Genomic DNA, 19,517 nt, shown 5'->3' on the forward strand with positions numbered 1-19,517 from the left:
CCTTGTCCAGGGTTTGTCACCGGCTAATGGAGGATAGCGCTCCACATCGAACCCTGGAAGCTCTCAATTTAAATTTCTAAGAAACATGTCACTGACAAACTTGGGATTGTGGCCGCTGGTGTCAGCTGCTGTGAGGCTCTGCCGGCCACCCTGGCTGATGGACCTGAGGACCTGCCCCCTGGAAAACACTAGCAGGTTCTGGAGGGATTTAGAGGCAAGAAAATGAGCCTCCCCCTGGGAGCTGGAGAATCGTTCTTGGTGTTACTCAGTCAACAGTGTTCCCTGGTGCCAGCTCTGTGCCAGTCTGGTGCCCCGTGCTGAGGGCACGGAGCCCAACAGGCAGGTGAGACAGCTGGGTGTCTGGCGGGAGCCACTGTGCATGGACAGGAGTTCATATCTACCCCTGAGCCCGGTGGAGGGTAGATGACCCACACCAGGAACAGGAACACACAGACCAAGGGCCATAACGCGGGCCCGCGGCTCTGTCTTGCTTCCCCTGGCTCAGGGTGGGCATGTAAGATGGGTTGCTGGGTGAGCCGGTGCAGGAGTGCAGGAGTGTGGTCTCGTGGGGTGGAGGTGTGTGCTAGACACTGCTGGGGACTGCAGAGGGAGGAAGAGGCCAGCTTCAGTGCCCCTGAATGCCAAGCAAGGGCACATGCGCTTTCTCTGAGGATCCTGAGACAAGCCATGATAGTGTTAAAGAGAAGCATCAAATGGGGTTCTCGTCTCCCCCAGGGGGACTCTCGTAGCTTAAGTCCTCGACTTCTAGGAATATTCTAATAATGATCAGTCTTAGGTGGGGCAGACAGAATGCTGCTCTAACCTTTGGAAGTTTCAAGTGCATCTCAAGAAGGGGGTCTCGTGGGACCCTGGACAGGTCACCCCTGCCCACTCTGGGTCCCAGTTCTGGGCAAAGGTGTCCTTCAAAGGTTGCACTCAGATCACCTCCAGCCTAAGGAGTCAGGGGGTGCAGGGGAGCAACAGAGTCCATCTTACCAGAGCAGGGAGTAGCAGAAGCCCAGGATGGAGCTGGTCAGCCGGAACTCGGACGAGAGGCAGGCGAAGAAGGGGAAGAAGGACAGGCCGACCTCGAAGCCTCCGATCAGAAGCACAAAGGCTGGCAGAGAAAAGGCCAGAGACGGTGAGCTCCCCTCCTCACCCTGGGAAGCTGCAGTGCTTGTACAGACCCCAAGTCGAGGTAAGTGGAGAAGCTCCAGGCTACACCCAAGGAGGAGCAGAGCCTGTCATTCCTGCAACAGGCCCTTCCTGGTCCTGCTCTGGGCAGGCAGGGGGCTTTCTAAAAAGATGGAGAAGATTCGATCCCTGCAGGTGATTAGCTCACAGTATGACAGGTGGAGACAGACCACAGAAAGACACTCACAAAAACTACGAGAATACAGTACCACAAGTGCTCAGTAGCAACACAGAAGGACATGCGTGTACACTACAGCACACCCTCTATATACAGGGCCTGCCACTCCCCAGCTCTGAGATGTTCTAACAGGATCTAGGAGAATCCATTCATGCAGGAGGACCTATACTAAGTGTCTACTCTGAGCTGGGTCCTGGGAGAGGCTCTGAGGACCTAAGAAGAAAAGGTATCAAAGCTCCAAATGTGAAAAAAAAAAAAACTAGGAGAAATCTACATGACCTTAGTTTAGGCAAGAATTTCCTAAATGACACCATAAGTATGATCCATAAAAGAAAAACAGAGTCGATTAGATTTCATCAAAATTAAAGGGGTCAGCCTTTCAAAAGTCTGTTAGGAGGATGAGAGTACAAGCCACAGATGGGAGAAAACATTTTCAATTCATGTATCGGATAATAGACTTATACCTGGAATATATAAAGAACTCCCTGAATTCAATAAGAAAACAGAAATCCCAATTTTCAAAACTAGGTAAGTGACTTGGACAGAATCATTGTTATTAAACCTTTATCAAAGAGGATATAAGAACAGCAAATAAGCACATGAAAATACTCTCAGCACCATTACTATGAAAATGCAAAGGAGTACCACCATGAGGTGCCATTACATACCATGCAGAATGGCTAAAAATAAAGATTGGCCATACCAAGTGCTGATGTAGGAATTCTACAATTAATATACCATGGTGGCCATCTAAAAATGGTTACAATGACTTTGAAAAACAGTTACATAGTTTCTTAAAAAGCATGATCTACTGTATGATCTATATGACCCAGCCATTCCATTCATAGATATTTACCTGAGGAAAATGGAAACATGGACAGATTCCAAGACTTGTACACAAACGTTTTGTAGCAGCTTTATTTGCAATAGCCAATAAGTGGAAATAAATCAGATGTTCATCAACAGGTCAGTGGATCAACTGTGATAGGTAGTGAAATATGCTCAGCAATAAAAAAAAAAGATGAACTATTGATGAACGCTAAACATGTATGAATTGCAAAATAATTATGCTAGGTGAAGGAAGCCAGGTCAAAAAAAGAAAAGAAAGGGCATTCCAGATGACTCCATTTATACAAAATCCTGGGAAACTCAAACTAAGCAGGTAGGTGGCTTCTTGGAGATGGAACAGTGACAGGAGGCCACAGGGAATCAGAGGTCACAAAGGGGAATAAGGAAACTTCTGGGGTCCCTTATCTTGATTTTGGCATTGGATTCATGGGTATAAATAAATATTGGTCAAACTGGGTACTTCTCAAATTGGGTACTTCTGATAGGTGTCCAGTGAGATGCCGTTTGGGTTCTGAAGATGGACGAGAGCCTGGTAGGCATTTGATCTTTTAAGTTAGAGCCCCCGAGAGGGAAATGGTCTGGGCAGAGAGGTTCGGGAATTGTCTAGGAAATCACTGAACCTGTAAATTAGACCCACTCCTTCAGATGGAGCAGGAGGTGGGAGTTAGGGGTGGATGGGAAGCTGAGCCAGTGGCCGAAGGAGCAAACGTTATGCTTTGAGGAGGAATCCCAGGGCCTGTTGATAACCAGAGGCAGCGAGGCTGGGACTCAGGAGAGCAGCCGGGTATAGGGGGGGACGATCCCTCTTCCTGCTCCCTTGTTACTTCACGTCTAAAGGGTCTCTGAACCTCGCTGGGGGAAAGCCCCACAAACCAAGTTTAGGGCTTTGTGGGCTAGGTCACAGGTGAGTCACAGGCCGGGAAGAACATGGCAGTTCACAATGTTAACCCCCTGTCCCCAGAGAATCCCTGTGGCCCCTGATAGCAGGAATGTCCATGGTGAAGTCCCAGCAGGAGTGAGGCGGCCTGTACCTTGGGCCCACTGCGGGACCTGCAGGGGCTGGTAGCCTTCTGAGAACAAGAACATGATCTTATTGGCTGTGGCCCCAAAGGCGATTCCATAGGACCACCGGTTACTGAAAGTCCCCACGAAGTCCAGAGGCCTGCAGACAACAGAAGTAGCTTAGGAGGACAGAAGATGACTCTGAGACACTCCCACAGATGGTTTCCAAAGTAGCCATCTCATCTGGAAGAGGGATGATTGGAGAGTAAACTCTTCATTATAACCGAAACTCAACTCGGAGGTCCCCTCAGAGCTAGTCCCCCGCCCTGCAGCTAGACACAGACTCCGGAAACTGAAGTGAGGAAGACAAAATTCTTTCCCTAGAGGAGCTCCAAGTTCAGTAGGGGACACAGCAAGGACACTAGTAGCCACAACATAAGGCAAAATGAGACACGTATGGTCTAGGAGACACAGACTGTATGACTTACTTGGTAGAACAATAAACGTGTCTTATACAGGTTTTGGGGAACCTTCTCTGGACCCAAATATGTCCTATGAGAATTCTCTCTTCAGTGCATCTGATTGGGTCTGGGTATCTCTGGCCGCATTGGTGCCAGGTGATTGAAGGAACTAAGCCTATACCACTCTAGCACATTAATTATTTTGAGTTAAATACACTTTTAAACCTGAAGGTACAAGAATATTAACTCTGACCTTCATGTTGCTACTTCAACACAGGAGGTGAAATTCCCACATGAAATTTCCCTCTCTATAGGAGGAAAATAGCATTCTTATCATAAAGATGAGAATTTGAGATTGGAGAATTCTGTACGGAACTAATTAACATAACTCTAATCTTCACATCATTTTTCCACAATGTGCTACTTTGGATCCAATTCAATATATCCATGTTCCACTTTAGCTGCCTCTGTGGACCTTCATTTCCTTAGGAGGGCTCCTGTGTCACGTAAAATTTATGTTAAATAAATGTGCATGCTTTTGTCCTGTGGATCTCTTTTATGTCAACTTAATTCTGGGACCCAGCTGAATCACCTTAAGAGGGTAAAGAGAAAAATTTGCCTTCCCTATACGACCATACCTTCCTGGCCACAGTGGACAGGGTCACCGCCTGACTTTGGATGAGCCGGGTGGATGCCTGTTCTTGTATTTGGATTTGTGGCCCTTGGGCTATGAGCAAGTAGGTTGTTAAAGTCCTAGTTTGGAAAGTCACATCAAATTGGGATCAGAGTCAATGCCACACAGAGATCCTAAGTCAGAGATCCTAGCTACCAGAGAGGAACACAGCAAAATAATGCTGAGGGGTCCTGGTGACACAGGGCAGAAAGACAAAGAGTCAATCTCCTATAGGTTCCCAGCTCTAGAGACCAGTTCTCATTAGGCCACTCTGGTTTCTGTGAATTTTTTTATTTTCAAATTTTTTCTTTTCTTTTCCTGTAACTAAGCTTGAATGCACGTCTGTCTCTTCCAGCCAGGAGAGTTTGGTCTAGACCAGAGTAAATAACTCCAGTTATAAACTATCAACTCCTCTGGGGCGGGACCTAGCCCAGGACCTTGGAGAAGGGTCTGCGCCCAGTGCAGGTTTTCAGATGTTCATGTTGTTGAACTGAATTGCATTCCAATCAAGATGCCACTGACAGTACGTATAAGTCACGTGAGAGTCAGTTTCCCCATCTTTAAAACAGGGATGGACACCCCTATTCTGCTCACCAGAGTGCCACTGTGGAGAGCAAATGGTAATCTGTGGAGGGCCAACCGCACATGGAGTTATTGTTCAGTAAAGATGGAGGAAAACATCATGAAAAGAAGTAGGATGGGAAAGTGGCCAGGAGCAAGTCAAATGTGCCCTGGTCAATTTAATTCAGAGAAGTTTAATACAATTGCTATGGAATTCCTGCTTCTTATCAAGTCCTGCACCAGCCCCTTCATGTCAAATGCCAGGGGTGGGGTCTGAGATCTTTACCCATCAACCTCAGCTTTGCCTCCACCAGTGTGGCTTACACCTGGCACTGTGGGAGGGGTCAAATGTCCCAGGGAGTGTCCAGAATTCCTCTAGCTGCTGCTCAGACTGGTGTGCAGTGCCCTTGGACTTGGTGTTGGATTTTCCCTCTCTGCATCTCAGGTCAACCTCAGCCTCAGTCTTGACACTCTGGCTTCCTCTTCCTTCTCCAGAGCCCAGCGATGAGATCTGGGGGTGTCCCTAGCTTGAACCTGCTCACGTTGACACTGGGAGAATGGAAAAAATACCAAACCAGTCTGGGTTAAAGCTCCTGTCACTTGCAGCTCTATGGCTTTAGACAAGTCATTTAACCTGAGTCTGAGTTTTCTTATCCATGGTATGAGGATAATGGCCTCCACCACGCTATATTGGCAAGAGGATTTAGGAAACTAATGCAAGGAAAATGGCTTAGGGCCCGGGTCAAAACAGGGTGCCATAAATGTTAACTGCATGACAGTGATGATGATGGTGATGGTGATGGTGATGATGGTGATGGTGATGACGATGGTGATGGTGATTATGATAGTGATAGTGATGATGATGGTGATGGTGATGGTGATGATGGTGATGGTGATGATGATGATGGTAATGACGATGGTGATGGTGATTATGATAGTGATAGTGATGATGATGGTGGTGATGGTAATGGTGATGATGGTGATGGTGATGATGATGATGTGGTGGTGGTGATGATGATGATGGTGATGGTGGTAGTGATGATGATGATGATAATGGTGATGGTGATGGTGATGGTAATAACTGGAGATAATGGGGCAACATAGAACTCAAGAAAAAATATGATCAGGAATGCAGCGGCTCAAAATGGCAGAACTAGAAAGGACCTGAAAGCTCCCCTGGTGTGTGGAAGGTAGAGAGGAAACAGGAAAACAGGGGGATCAGTGGAGTATCGGAAAGGGGTTATTTCCTGAAATATAACCCTTCCTGTGCCTGCAGCACTTCACAGCTTATAAAGTATTTCTTCATTTGCTCTCTACATTGACTCTGTGATGAGCAGAATAGGGGTGTCCATCTGTTTTAAAGATGGGGAAACCGAGTCTCACATGGCTTGTAAGTACTGCCAGTGGCGTCTTGATTAGGATGCAATTCAATTCAACAACTTGCACATCTGAAAACCTGCACTGGGCGTGGACTCTTTCCAACACTGGGGAATGATATTGGCCAAGTCATGTTGCTATATTTTGTGCATGTAACAAATACGTAACAATGAACCCCGCCATTATGGACAGTCACCATGCACCAATAAAAAAATACAGAGGGGAGAAAATTAAAGGAAGCTCCCCTGGTGCAGCAAGATCTGGAACATGACTCATGGCACCATCTGCCAGAAAGACTCCCTCCCAGTCACAGGGAACGCTCTTCCTCCTGTTCCCGAGGTGGCCACACCTTCCACGTGGGAAGGCCTTTTCCACAAGAGTCCAAGTCTTCTTAGTCTCCTCCCTGCAGATCTCAGCACCTAGGGCTGCAATGACTTAGAAGTGGATTCTCATCTCTCAAGGTGTTGTTTGGAGCGGGGAAAGGACACACAGGACTGTGCATGGATCCTGGGAGCTACCTGGCCTCAAGTTGACATTGGTCACAACTAGAGAGTACCCCCAGCTGTAGGGGCTGACCCCGACTCAACTCACACGATGATTCCAAAGTGGTTCCCCAAGAGGTAGGAGGTGTCATCTGTCTGTCTACAGTGCTCTCGTCTTTGTAGGAGGGACAAGACCAAAATGATGAAAAGCTGTAGAAGAGAAGATGGAGAGTCAGTGGGACCTGTTCATCTTTAGCCGGGCCTCAGTGTCCCACTGAAAGAGGGTGTGTGGCTGAGCCCAGCATGCAGAGTGTCCCTGTCACCTCACACTGCAGAGTCAGAGGTCTGACTTTGTGGCCCGGAGCTACCAGATGTTTTACCCTGAGCTTTCTTTTGTGTTGCCCTGAACAGATGTGGGTTCCAACCTGGTTTCTCCCACACACTGGCTTGAAGGGAGACTTGACTTCCCTGAACCTCGGTCTCTTCATCTGTGAAAAGGCAGTCGTGACTGTCAGAGATTTGCTCTGTGGATTTGGTCATGTCCTCATACATGGAACATGTTCTCATGTTCCAAAGCTCATAATCACACATTGGGTATTTCTTTGGGTGTGTTAGAAGCATCTCAAATTCAGTGGGTCTTCAATGGAACTCATGATATTCTCCCTGCCTTGTGGTTTCATCTGCCCCAAACCTGGATCTCTTCTAATTTTCCATAACTAGTGAATGGCAGCTGCCACCACCCTTCCAGATGTGCAAGTAAAACCCAGAAGTCATCCTCAACCTCTGCCTCACTCTAACCTCCCTCCCCACCCATGAGCAGGTCCTCTTGCTTTCACTCCCAACATCTCAAGTTGACCACCATCATCTAGGAGGACCTAAGCTGCCCTCCCTGAGCCCCACAACAGAGTCCAGCCTCCTCTCCACACTGCAACCAGAGTGAGCTTTAAAAACACAGATCTGACCATGCCATCCTCACGCTGAAAACCCCTCAGTTATTTCCCTTGTCCTCTGATTGACGACAGAACTCAACAGAGAACCCACAGGGCCATGCCTATCTGGGCCCTGCCCTGCTCCCCAGACTCCTCCACTGGGCTCCCCACTCCTGGCCTTCTTACTCCTCATGCTCTCCATCTCCTCTCTCCCCACAGGACCTTTGCACAGGCTCCGTCTTCTGTCTGGTATTGCTGACGGTTGAATTCTTAACATCTTTTTTCTATGAGTTTGGTGCATAACGTAAGAAACTGAACGAAGGCTTTAGAAGAAACTCTGCTGATGTCCCTCCCCTGAGCTGTCAGCCCTCCGGGGGCCTGTGTCACACCAGCCACCCAACTCCTCTCCCCTCTTCATCCCTCCCCGGTCTTTACTTACTGATGGGATGAGGGAGTAATGGAGAAAGAGCTCCATGTCCACTGAGCTGGTGCAGGTGCCATTTAGCTGCCTGGTCCTGAAAAGGGCCAAAAACCACATTGTCAATCACTGCTACAGACTCCTCAGCCTTGAACATCCCTGACAGGAGTTTGGCTTGTTGCCCACTAAGACCACCTGATCTTTTAAAATTTTGCTTTCTCTGAGTCAGGGATGCTCCTTTGTGGTGTGTCTTCCCTAAATGGATTAATTTTCTTTCATATTTCTTTCTCCAGCTTGATGATTTACCCAACTTCCTTGGTAACCGAAATGAATTCCTTCTTTTGTTAATGACACAAGCAGGGACAGATTCGGGTTATGTGAGCCCCAAAATAATTTGGGTGTTTTTTAAAAAATATAACTACAAAAAGATCTTACATTTTCACATTTTAAGAAAAACCTCTGACCATATACAAACTTAACTAGAGTCCCTTCACCTTTCCAGAGCCTTGGAAGTGTACAAACAAGGAGACCTGAGACTGAAGCATCACTAGCTTCCCAGAAAATCTGTTTTTGGACATGGTTTCCCATGGTCAAGGTCAAGAAGCACAAGCTGGGCTATTTGGGCAGGAGAGAGGCTATTGGACTACACCACAGACTGGCCTCTCTGGTTCTCAGTGTCAGCAGGACGGGTGGTGGGCTCGTGTCTGAGACACACGGACACAGTGGCATGACTTTTTTCTTTTTTGGTACTGAGGACCGAACCCAGAGGTGCTTTACCACTGTTACTTCCCCAGCCCTTTTAATGTTTTATTTTGAGAAAGGATCTCCCTAACTTGCCCAGGCTGACCTTGAACTTGAGATCTTCCCACCTCAGCCTCCTGAGCAGATGGGATTACAGGCATGTACCTAAACACTCAATTTCATGGCTTCTTTGTGAGAGGGATTCCTTCCTTTGTGGGGTTCCCACTGTACTCTGTTCTGCTGCTCTGACTTCACAACACCCCCAAAGCCCACTCTGTCACATCTTTACTCCTGCCATCCCTGACCCCTGCGGCATCCACCCATCCATCACCTGGGCTTCCTTCCCTGGAAGTGACTACTGTCCCCTCGAAAGCCTCAGGGAAGAGCACTCCTCCAGGACCCCATGAGGTGACAGAGTCCCCATAATTCTAAAACATCCAGTAAATGGTGGGGTGCAGGTGGGTGAGACTCAAGCTGTCGGAAATGTAATGGAACTGTCATGGGACTTCTGCTCTTAGGAAGGTAAGCTGAGCCCATGCACCAGTCTCCCCATTCCATGTGAACCCTCAAAGCGGAAGGCAGGCAGGCAGGCAGGCAGGAAGTTAGGTTTCCAAGCAAGAGAGGGATCTACCAGGGGCACAGAAACTGCTAGAAAACAGTGGGGAGCAATTAGGACTCTAGCAGAGAGAAAAGGGGCCACCCAACATGACCACAGACCGTGGACCACGCAGGAAGGCTCCACGCCCACAGCAATGGGGGGGAGCAGAATAGGGCGGCAGCAGAGCACAGTGATGGATGGGGTCTTCTGAAGACAGCAGTAGGACAGGATTCCCAGGTAACAAGGCAAAATGGATCTGTGCGGAAGGAGAAGGATTTAAAGGCAACCGTCATCAAAGAAGTTAGTAAAACACTGTTAAGATCTAAATAAGTAATTATCAGCAGGGCACCATGGCACACACCTGTAATCCCAGCTGCTAGGAGGCTCATGCAGGAGGATCTTAGTGAGGCCTTAAGCAAATTATAGAATAATTTGTCTCTAAATAAAATATTTTTTAAAAGGCCTAGGGATGTGGCTCAGTGGTTAAGCACTCCTGAGTTCAATACCCAGCACATATATAGAGAATGTGAACCGTTATATTAAAAAGTATGTATGAGAGAAATTCAATCTCCCCAACAAATGACCAAGAAGAGGAGAAAATGAAGATAAAAAGAGACCCACCATGAGGACAAGGAGATCCAAAGACTAGTAAGCCACCAACAGAGGAAAAACCACAAATAGTTTTAAATACTTAAAATTTAAAATGGACAAATTATCTGAATTGTCATTTCTCCAAAGAAGACATATAAATGGCTACCAGCTACATGAAAGTGCTAAACATCACTAATTGCCAGGGAAACACAAATCCAAACCACAGTGAGGTGTTAGCCCCCCTCATTAGATTGGCTATGATCAAAAAGACAACAAATGACAAATGCTGGCGAGGATGAGGAGGAAAGAGAGGCTTTACGGTGTTGGTGGAAATGCACATTTGTACAGCTGAGAGAGGAAAACAGTAGCAGGTTCCTCCAAACAGTAATACAGAACTCTCATGGGACCCAGCAACCCCACTGCTGGTGACACATCGAAAGGAAAGGAATTTAGGGCTGGGGATGTAGCTCCGTGGTGGAGCACTTGCCCAGCACACACAAGGCCCTGGGTCCCAACCACAGCACCAAAATATAAAGAAAGAAATTCAAAGTGTATTGTAGAGACATCTGCAATCCCAAGATCATTGTACTGTTGTTCAAAATGGGCCAGATATGGAAGCAGCCCAGGTGTCCACTGGCATATGAATGGGTAAAGAAAATAGGGTGCATATACACAATGGAGTACCATTCAGCCACAGAAAAGACTGAAATCCTGCCATTTGCAGCAACATGGATGAGCCTGGGGAACGTTAGAAGTCAGGCACAGACGGAGCAATGCCACATGATCCCATTCATATGTGAAAGCTAAAGCAGCTAAACTTACAGAAGTTCAGGTCTAAGGAGCAGAGTTGGATAGAGAGACATAGGTTAACGGCTGCAAAAGTACAGTAGGATAGGAGGAATCCGTTCTAGTATTATATAGCACAGAAGGGTGACTATAGCTAAAATAACTTGTTGAATATTTCAGAATTGCCAGAAGAGAAGATTTTGAATGTTCCTAACATTCAGGATAAATGTTTCATAGACAGTTGATAAATGTTTGAGGGGACTGATTTATCTGTCCTGACTTATCACTACACATTGTACATGCATGGAAATATTCCACTGTGTACCACAAATGCTTACAATTATTATATGTCAATTAAATAGTAAAAAATGAAAAATAAATAAATATCTAGAATTCAACTAGTCATGAAATAAAAAGTTAAGATGAAATGCTACCTAATCTATGAAATTGGGAACTATTGTAAATAGTTACCCAGCAATATTGAAAGTTAAGACAATTAGTATTTATTTACTGGGGGTCAGAGTGTACATTGGTCTAGCCATTCTGAGGATTCGTTTTGCAATATGTACCAAGAATCTTTAAGAAACAACAATTCCATTTCCAGAAATTCTACTTTTAAGAAACATCAGATAAGGACATAATCTGAGAAAGTGTTTGAAGGTGTGAACTGGAAGACTAAGGGCTCTCTCTTCCTCCCTTTCTCATATGTGTGCGTAAAATGTTAAATGTAACATATGCTCATTGCAAAACCTTCAATATATTTGCAAGTTTATAAAGTAGTAAATGAAAATCTTTTCTCCTTCCAAAATTATGTTTATATCCTACTTTGTTTCTTAAGCAAAAAACAGGATCAGACTAAGTTTGATTTTTCATTTAATAAATAAAGGAAATCATTCATGCCACTATGTACAGACTCATCTAATTATTTTTGATGGGTGACCTTGCCTGGACAGATTTGCTGCTGGGCCTGTCTCCTGCATAGAGGGGCTAAGTCAGGAGTTAGACTTGTAGTGGCTTAGCGCCTGGTTTGTTCAGGCGAGGTCTACAAGTAGCTCTCCAGGAGTCCAGAGCTGCAGAATCTGATCACCTGACTCACCTGACAGCCCAGCAGCCACTGTGGTGCACAGAATCCACACGTGCTGGAGTCAACACAAGTGAGAAGGCTACTGAGTCCATTTCTCATATGCTTCCTGGTGAGCCCAGGGTTGCTCCAGTGGGCTTATTGAAGTTACTGGGCAGTGGCCAAATGCCACTCTACAAGATATGCCTAACACTGAGAGTGGATTGAAAAAGTGCTTATGAAAAAATGTAAAGATTATAAAACAATACATTCCCGGGTTGAGAATGGTCATCTCTGGTGGTGGGATTGGAGGCCGTTCTGCTTTCTTTTTCTTAATGCTTTTCTGAATTTCCACCTAAAATACAACAGAGATGTTTGGCTCGACGGCTGCGTATCTATCCCAAGGCGTAAAGCAGCGGCTAGCACAGAGTAGGTAGCAAAGAACACGCGTGGAATTTGCAAGTGGGAAGGACTGAATGCTGCCCAAAGAATGGAAGGCCATTCTGATGGGAAACTGTCCGTGAAATCAGTGGTAAGTGATGTGACATGGGCAAGGTTTGCCCTAGGACACAGCAAAATGCACGAATCTTTCATCAAAGTTAAAGAAATGGGGGTCAGGCTGCGAATTAACACGTATCTTCGTACATCCAGAACATAGTCACCTGTACTCCCATCTCCTCTCTCCAACACCCCAGCGTGGATTGTCTCCTGGGGGTGGAGGGTCCCCCACAATCCTGCTTCCGTCGGTGCTAACATGTAGTAATAAGATAAATCCATGATAGATAGCCTCCATCGACTGACACCACTCTATTGTGTGTCCCTCTGTCCTAGGCACTCCACTCTCTGTATTAACTAATTTAATCTTTATAAGAATCTTGCAGGGCGGGCTGTATTAGCCCCTTTTTAAAATGGGGATACTAAAAACCAGGAGGAGGCGAGGTTAGAGCCAGTGTCCCTGCAGTCACCCGCCTCCCTGCCCCAGTTCCCAGAGTTCCCTGGCCGTCCAGGCAGCCGTTGACACGTCAGTGACCCTGAGTCTAGTCCGGAGCCCATTAAGCAGAGTCTGAGAAGATGTTTATTAATGTTTATTATGTTTCTGTGGAAACCTCCCTCAGGAAGCTGAGGCCAGAAAGAGGCAGTGACCAGGGAATGTCACACAGCCCAGGACCAGTTCAGGCTCCCGTCAGCAGGCTCAGTGGGCAGGATGCTGACCACCTCATGGGTAGCAGAAAGGATGCTTGGTACAGAGGAGGGACAGGGGAGGAGGAAGAGGTGGGTACAGTGTGTTTGCATGTGTGTGTGCATCCACGTGTGTGTGTCTGTGTGTCCGTGTGTGTGTGTGTGTGTGTGTGTGTATCTGTGTGTGTGTGCCTGTATGTCTGTGTATGAGGCATCCGTGGGATGCCTGGTAACCCACCCCCTGTGTTGGGGGTTCCTCGTCTTTGTGAATCCCAGGAGCCTGCAGAATCCCACCTCAGGGCTGGGAAGTGGTGCTGAGGCTGCCTGGAGCCAGATTGGAAGAACCAACTGTCACCCGATCGGGAACTCCGCAAGGGGGTTCAACACCACAACTGCCCCAAATTAAATTATATAATTAAGTCCATTATATTAAACACAAAAGTACTAAAGACTCCAGATTCATCCGTTCCTAATTACTTTCTACCTTTTCCTGTCACCTGTGCACTGGAGTCTCTTTACCAACATGTGTGGAGCGGAGAGCAGCACAGCGTCAGGGTAGGTGACTGCCTGTGTCCTCCCCCGCCACACTCAAGGGTATCATGCAGCCTGACATCAGTCACGTGGGAGGACTTACACCGTGAGAACTGGCAGTTACTACCAACCAGGGGTTGGACTGTTGTTTTGTAGATTGTCTATAGAGCAATGGAGACACATTAATAATGCAGATTTTAAAACATATTATGTTTGTGGCCTTTACACTGTGAGTAGCAAAAAGTATCTATTTTTTTTTTTAATATTTCTCAGGACTCAAAAACTTTTATCCCATTCATCAAAGAAGCAGCTCCTGTCAACTACAAGCGAAATTCTGACTAACGTCTTCCTTGATTCACACTTGTCTTACTCATTAATGTAAATAAAAGTGTCAACCAACGATCATGTCAAAACTACCCTCATCTATCAGTGGTCACATAGGCTGGCCACAGGCACGAGAGGACAGCAAAAATCAATGGAAAGCATTCTGGGCAAATGAATCAGCGGGATGGAATATGTAATAAAGAGCATGGCATATTTTATTATAATTTGTGAATTGTGTGACATATCTGCTGTATAAATATGACTTACAATCAACTTATATGTAAGGATGCCACCTTCCTTTCAGGGAGTCCGATATGACACATTTCCCAGCATACCACTGGCAGATGTGATCCTGGCCTTGGACATGGCCTAGAAGAATGAGATTTCCAAAACTGGAGGATGGGATCAATATTAATGAATGTATGAGGAGAAAGACAAGTTTAGGGTGAGGAGCACATAGGAAGCCATTGCGCCAGCCCTCTCTCTTGGGCCACTCTTCCTTATTGTACAAGTTCGTACTCTGTAAAATGAACAGACTGGGCTAGGTCAGGCTTTCTAAATTTTTTGACTACAAGTCACATTTGTATGTGTTACACACAATGCACAATTATAGCGATGACCCGGTTCAGGTATGTGTGTGTATATAATAAACTTTCATGAAACAATGTCCTTCCTATGCTTGGTGCTCTCTGATATTTTTAATTTGAGTCAAATCATTTCTGGTCTGACCATTTCATTTTGCAAAATGTTACACCACTGAATTCACCCGACAGCCCACTTTGGGTTGCAGCCAGCTGTTTGGAAAAAAAAAAAAGAGACAGAAAGAAACTGATCAGATGACTGCTAGGGGCCCATCCATCCCCAAGGGCCTCTGACTCCATGACACATTCAGCAAGCATGTGTCTTTGCACTGCAGGTCCCCAAACTCTAGGACTTGCTCAGATGTGTAAATAGCAAGTGAGGTCATTTGGAAAGTTCATCTCGGCCTTATCTTTTCTTTCTGGAACTGGAGCCAAGGCCTCCTGGCTCATCTCCCTCAACCAGAGACACTCCTTCCCTTGGGGAATTGGAGGGTCACCCCCCTTCACCAGCCCCTCTCCAGCATTAGCACTTCTGCCTCAAGTTACGTGTGGGGTTTTCGTGTCTCATCTCTGATCTTTAGGGCATGGGATTTTTCAAAAACTAGAAGCATGTTTTATTCAAAATTGGACTTGAATCATCCCCCACCCACCCCTACCCCTGGCTTCTGACTTGAGTCAAAGTACCTTACAAATCCAGGCAAGTGCTTGCAGAAGGAGGGAAGGGAAGGAGGGAAGGAGGAAGGAGAGGGTGGAGGGCAAGGGAGAGGCACATGGCACGCATGTGGCTGAGCTGCCCCCACGCCACCCCTGTCCACCATGATGTAAAACACCCCCATCTGCTCCTGCTCACAGGATCAGAATCCAGGGCTCTGGAATCCAACCCCATGTGGAGTTTGACTGCCTCTGATCACCCCGTATCCCCCATGGGACAGCCAGGAAGCCCCATTTGACCTCCCAAGGCCAACTTCCTCTTACTGGGTCCTTTGGGGACCAGTGGGGGAAGGGCTGGCTTTGGAGCTAGGCCGACCTGAGGCAAGTCCCACCACACAACAGCTGTGTGGCCCCAGGCGAACCATGCCCCTCTCTAGACCTTGCTCTTCTCTTCCTGGAAAGGGGTCCACTGCCACCCTTCAAGGTGCCAGGAGGATCGGATACAAGGAGAGTCGCATGCCCCTTCGTGACCTTGACAGGAACCGCAATCCTTCTCTCCCCACCGTCCTCCCTGCTTGTGGGCAGCTCTCACCAAAAAAAAAAAAAAAAAAGTGTTTCTCCCTTTGCAAAGCTGAAAGGAGACACCACTAGTTATGCTTCTGCCTCTGCAGACCTGGCTGTGCCTGTGTCCCCTGAGTGCCTGCGGGCCCTTCTCCAGGCTGATCAACCTCTGCCCTTCCTCAGTCTTCCTTCCTATCCTCCCCAGCCTCCCCCAGCGTGTGTCATGACCAGCAGGGCTGGGAGTGCCAGGGGCTCCCTGCTCTTGGCCCCTGACCATGGCAGTGGATTGCAGTCTCCCACCTGGTTAACCAGTAGCCAAAGGCACGACCCACGCCTGGCCCCATGACCAATCTCACACTTCCCATACCTTTGCCCAGAATGGCCCGATCCCTGCCCCCATCCACTGGCCTCCTCTGATCCTCTGACAAAGAGGCCAGGCCAGGAAAACTGCCTTGAATGGGTCCTAACACTGTTATTCAGTGCAGTGCTTCCTTAGGCTCAGGAAACCCTGGGTTTGCTTGGTCACTGGTGAATTGAGAGGGACAGGCTATCACAGCAATCAGTCCACTGTGTGAGGGTCTGTGTCTCACATTGGATGAGGAGCTTCTTGAAGGCTGGGACACTTCTCCTCATCTCCAGGTGCCCAACCCCTGGGCACAGAAGAGGGCTCACTGCTATCTCTTAAACATATAGATGGCGTGCTGACACCCCTTGAGATTCCAGCTATGGTTTAAGGGTTGTTTATCAACTAATTTCACCCCCTCAACAGCTCTGTGAGAAAGGTACTATTCACCTCCTCACTTCACAGATGAGGAAACTGAGGCACCCAAAGGAAAGAACCCTGTCCAAGTTATCAAGGGAGGGAGCCAGGCTTTGAGCTCCAACAGCCTGCACATTCCCTCGGCTTCCAGACATCAGATTCCATGTCTCGTCAATTTCTAGCTCCTGTGGACGGGGTGGTCTGAGCTCTCTCAGGACAAAGATGAGACAACAGCAGAAGGGGTGACAGAGTGACTCGTGCACCCTGTCACCTGGACACAGCTGCAAGAATCCACGGAAGAAAGCAGACCTTCTTTCAAAAATGAATTCCCTGGGCTGGAGCTGGGGCTCAGCGCTAGAGCGCTCGCCTAGCACGGGGAAGGCCCTGGGTTCGATCCTCAGCAACACGTAAAATAATAAATAAAATAAAGGTATTGTGACCAACTACAACTAAAAGAAATATTTAAAAAATAATGAAGCCCCTGATGCCAGGACAGTGGGGTGGGAAAGGAGTAGGACATCACAAAACAGGCCAGGTGTAACTGGGAAATCAAGCACACCATCCTCTCTTCTCTTAAACGCGTGTGTGATTTTCCCTAATGAAAAGTTTACGTTTTTAAAATGCGACAAAATGGAGCCCAGAAATACCATGAAACACAGACTGTCTTCTCTGTTTTTTTTTAAAATACCTTTATTCCTTTCATTTATTTTTATGTGGTGCTGAGGATCGAACCCAGGGCCCTTCTCATGCTAGGTGAGTGCTCTACCACTGAGCCACAATCCAGTTCCTTCCTCCCCCTCAGGTCTGTCTCTTGGTCTCCCAGGTTGTTGTGTGACTCTCAGTCTGTCGCTCTGTTTCTTGGTTTGTCCCTGTGGGTGTCATTTGCTGTGACTCTGGGAATCAGGGAGAAAATGGCAGTGCCCCCCACACCCCCTGTCTTTATCCCATCTCCTCCCAGGGCCCCTCCTTTTCCCCTCCCTGTGTCCAGATCTCTGTTCTCTTCTCCTTGCTTTGACCTTGTCACCCATGTTAACTGCACATCGAGGCACGATTGGCTCCGGGTTGGTGCCCCTCCTCTGGACTATACGCTTGGGGTATAGTCCCCTACTCTTAACTGGGCGCGGTGGCGCATGCCTGTGATCCCAGCAGCTGTTAGACTAAGAATTCTTGATTCCCCCCATCTGGGCAGGACTTCGAAGATGTCCAATCTTTCCCATTTGGTGTTCATAAGCCATGGGCTAACCTCGATCCTGTTAGAACAGTTAGTAACAAAAAGACAACAGAGCCGGGCATGGTGGCGTACACCTGTAATCCCAGTGACTCAGGAGGCTGAGGCAGGAGGATTGCTAGTTCAAAGCCAGCCTCAGCAACAGGGAGGCCCTAAGCAACACAGTGAGACCCTGTCTTTAAATAAACTACAAAATAGGGCTGGGGATGTGGCTCAGTGATTGAGTGTCCCTGAGTTCAATCCCTGGTACCAAAAACAACAACAATAACCCAAGACAACAGAAAACGAATATTGGCAAGGATAAAGAGGAAAAGGAACTCACACCCAGTTGGTGGGAATGTAAGTCAGCACAGCCACTATGGAAACAATAGGAAGGTTCCTCAAAAAATTAAAAATAGAACAACCACAGGATTCAGCAACCCCACTACTTACTGGGTATATATTCAAAAGAAATGAAATTGCTATGTCAAAAAGATACAGCAAGCCAATGCCGATGGCAACACTATTCACAAGAGCCAAGATAGAGAATCAACCTAAATGTCCAACAGCAAAGAACAGGTAGAGAAATGTGGTTCATCAACACAGTCGGGACAGAGAAAGAGGGCAGTCCTGTCATATGAAACAACATAGAAGACGGGGGAGGACACCATGTTAAGCAAAAGGAACCAGACACTTAAAGGCAAACGCTCATTATCATTCATATGAACAGTCCAAAAAGGCTGATCTCATACACAGCAAAGGGTAGGAAGTGTGTGCCAGAGCCTGGGGGGAGGAGCCCAGGGATGGAGAGAGTGGTCATGGGCACCAGTTACGGGGGCTATTCCACCTGATTAATAGATGAACAAACTGGGGTCAGAAGCTGCAGAGTTGGGATTTGAACCCAGAACCCTCTAATTCCATGTCTGGGCTCTGTTCACTCACTTTGTGGCTCTGAACCAAAGATGAAAGGAATTGACCCAGGAACCGACCCCTGCTTCTTTCCTCCACGCCAGCCCGCCTGCACATTACCTAACCCCTGCCTTCTCCCAGTTTCCATCAATCAACATAGAAGACAGGTGCCTGGGACACGCAGTTGTCCCGCCTCATTACCTGGCACTCACCTTGCGTTTGCAGTGAACATCTGGCTGGTAACGGGCCACCTGAAGCCCGGGTGGGCGATGCACTGGCGGACAAAGTGTCTCTGGATTGTTCTTGGGGCTCCTGGTTATGACTGCTTCCTCTGGGCTGGTGTCCTCGCCAAGTCTCTTCCCCGCACCCAACAGGCAAATACCCAGTCAAATATTTACCTGAGAAAGGAAAGCAGGTGAGCAGCCCTCTTCCTGGTTTCACAACACCCTGGCTACCCTTCTGCTCTTCCTCGCCTTCTCATGTTGCAAAAGAGGGAGCTGCTCTCCTGCAGCCTCTCCTCCCCTCACTGCTGACCCTTACGGGACCCCCCTCGCCTGGCCCTTCGGTTGTCAGAGCTTCGTCCTACAGCTGTGGCCCCTTAGACTAGCTTTGAAAATTATTGTAGGCAATAAACTAGGAATCTGCCTCACAGCAGGGCAACTCGTCCCCCTGACTTGCTGGTTCCCCTTGGAAACAAGGCAGCCCGTTTGCTGGGAAAAGAAGCTGGAGATAGTTCAAAACTGAACCTCACCTGCATGCAGACCAGCTGCCTGACTGCCAGCCTTCCTGCTCCCTTTGCAGAAAATAAGGCTGCTGCTGGGTGGGACCTTCCCAGGCTGGACCCTACTCAGGAGCTAACACAGGACGAAGTTTCACCCATGGACTGGGAGGGGAAGTGCTCGACGTGGTCAAGA

At 47.6% G+C, this 19,517-nt stretch overlaps 1 protein-coding gene across 1 annotated transcript in view; it reads right to left on the minus strand.

The window, feature by feature from the left end:
* Positions 1-19,517, minus strand: part of LOC308641415 (stimulated by retinoic acid gene 6 protein-like) — a 38,394-nt gene extending 18,877 nt beyond the window's left edge. Inside the window, exons 1-6 of the mRNA XM_081280037.1 lie at positions 19,355-19,517; positions 18,816-19,001; positions 8,146-8,221; positions 6,887-6,987; positions 3,253-3,383; positions 997-1,117 (exon numbers count right to left, since the gene is read on the minus strand). Of these exons, the coding sequence (XP_081136163.1) occupies positions 997-1,117; positions 3,253-3,383; positions 6,887-6,987; positions 8,146-8,221; positions 18,816-18,835 (449 nt within the window). The 5' untranslated portion in view covers positions 18,836-19,001; positions 19,355-19,517. The remainder of the gene's footprint in view (positions 1-996; positions 1,118-3,252; positions 3,384-6,886; positions 6,988-8,145; positions 8,222-18,815; positions 19,002-19,354) is intronic.

The sequence above is a fragment of the Spermophilus citellus genome (genome assembly GCF_964194105.1).
Source record: "Spermophilus citellus genome assembly, chromosome: 2".
Classification (NCBI taxonomy): Eukaryota; Metazoa; Chordata; class Mammalia; order Rodentia; family Sciuridae; genus Spermophilus; species Spermophilus citellus.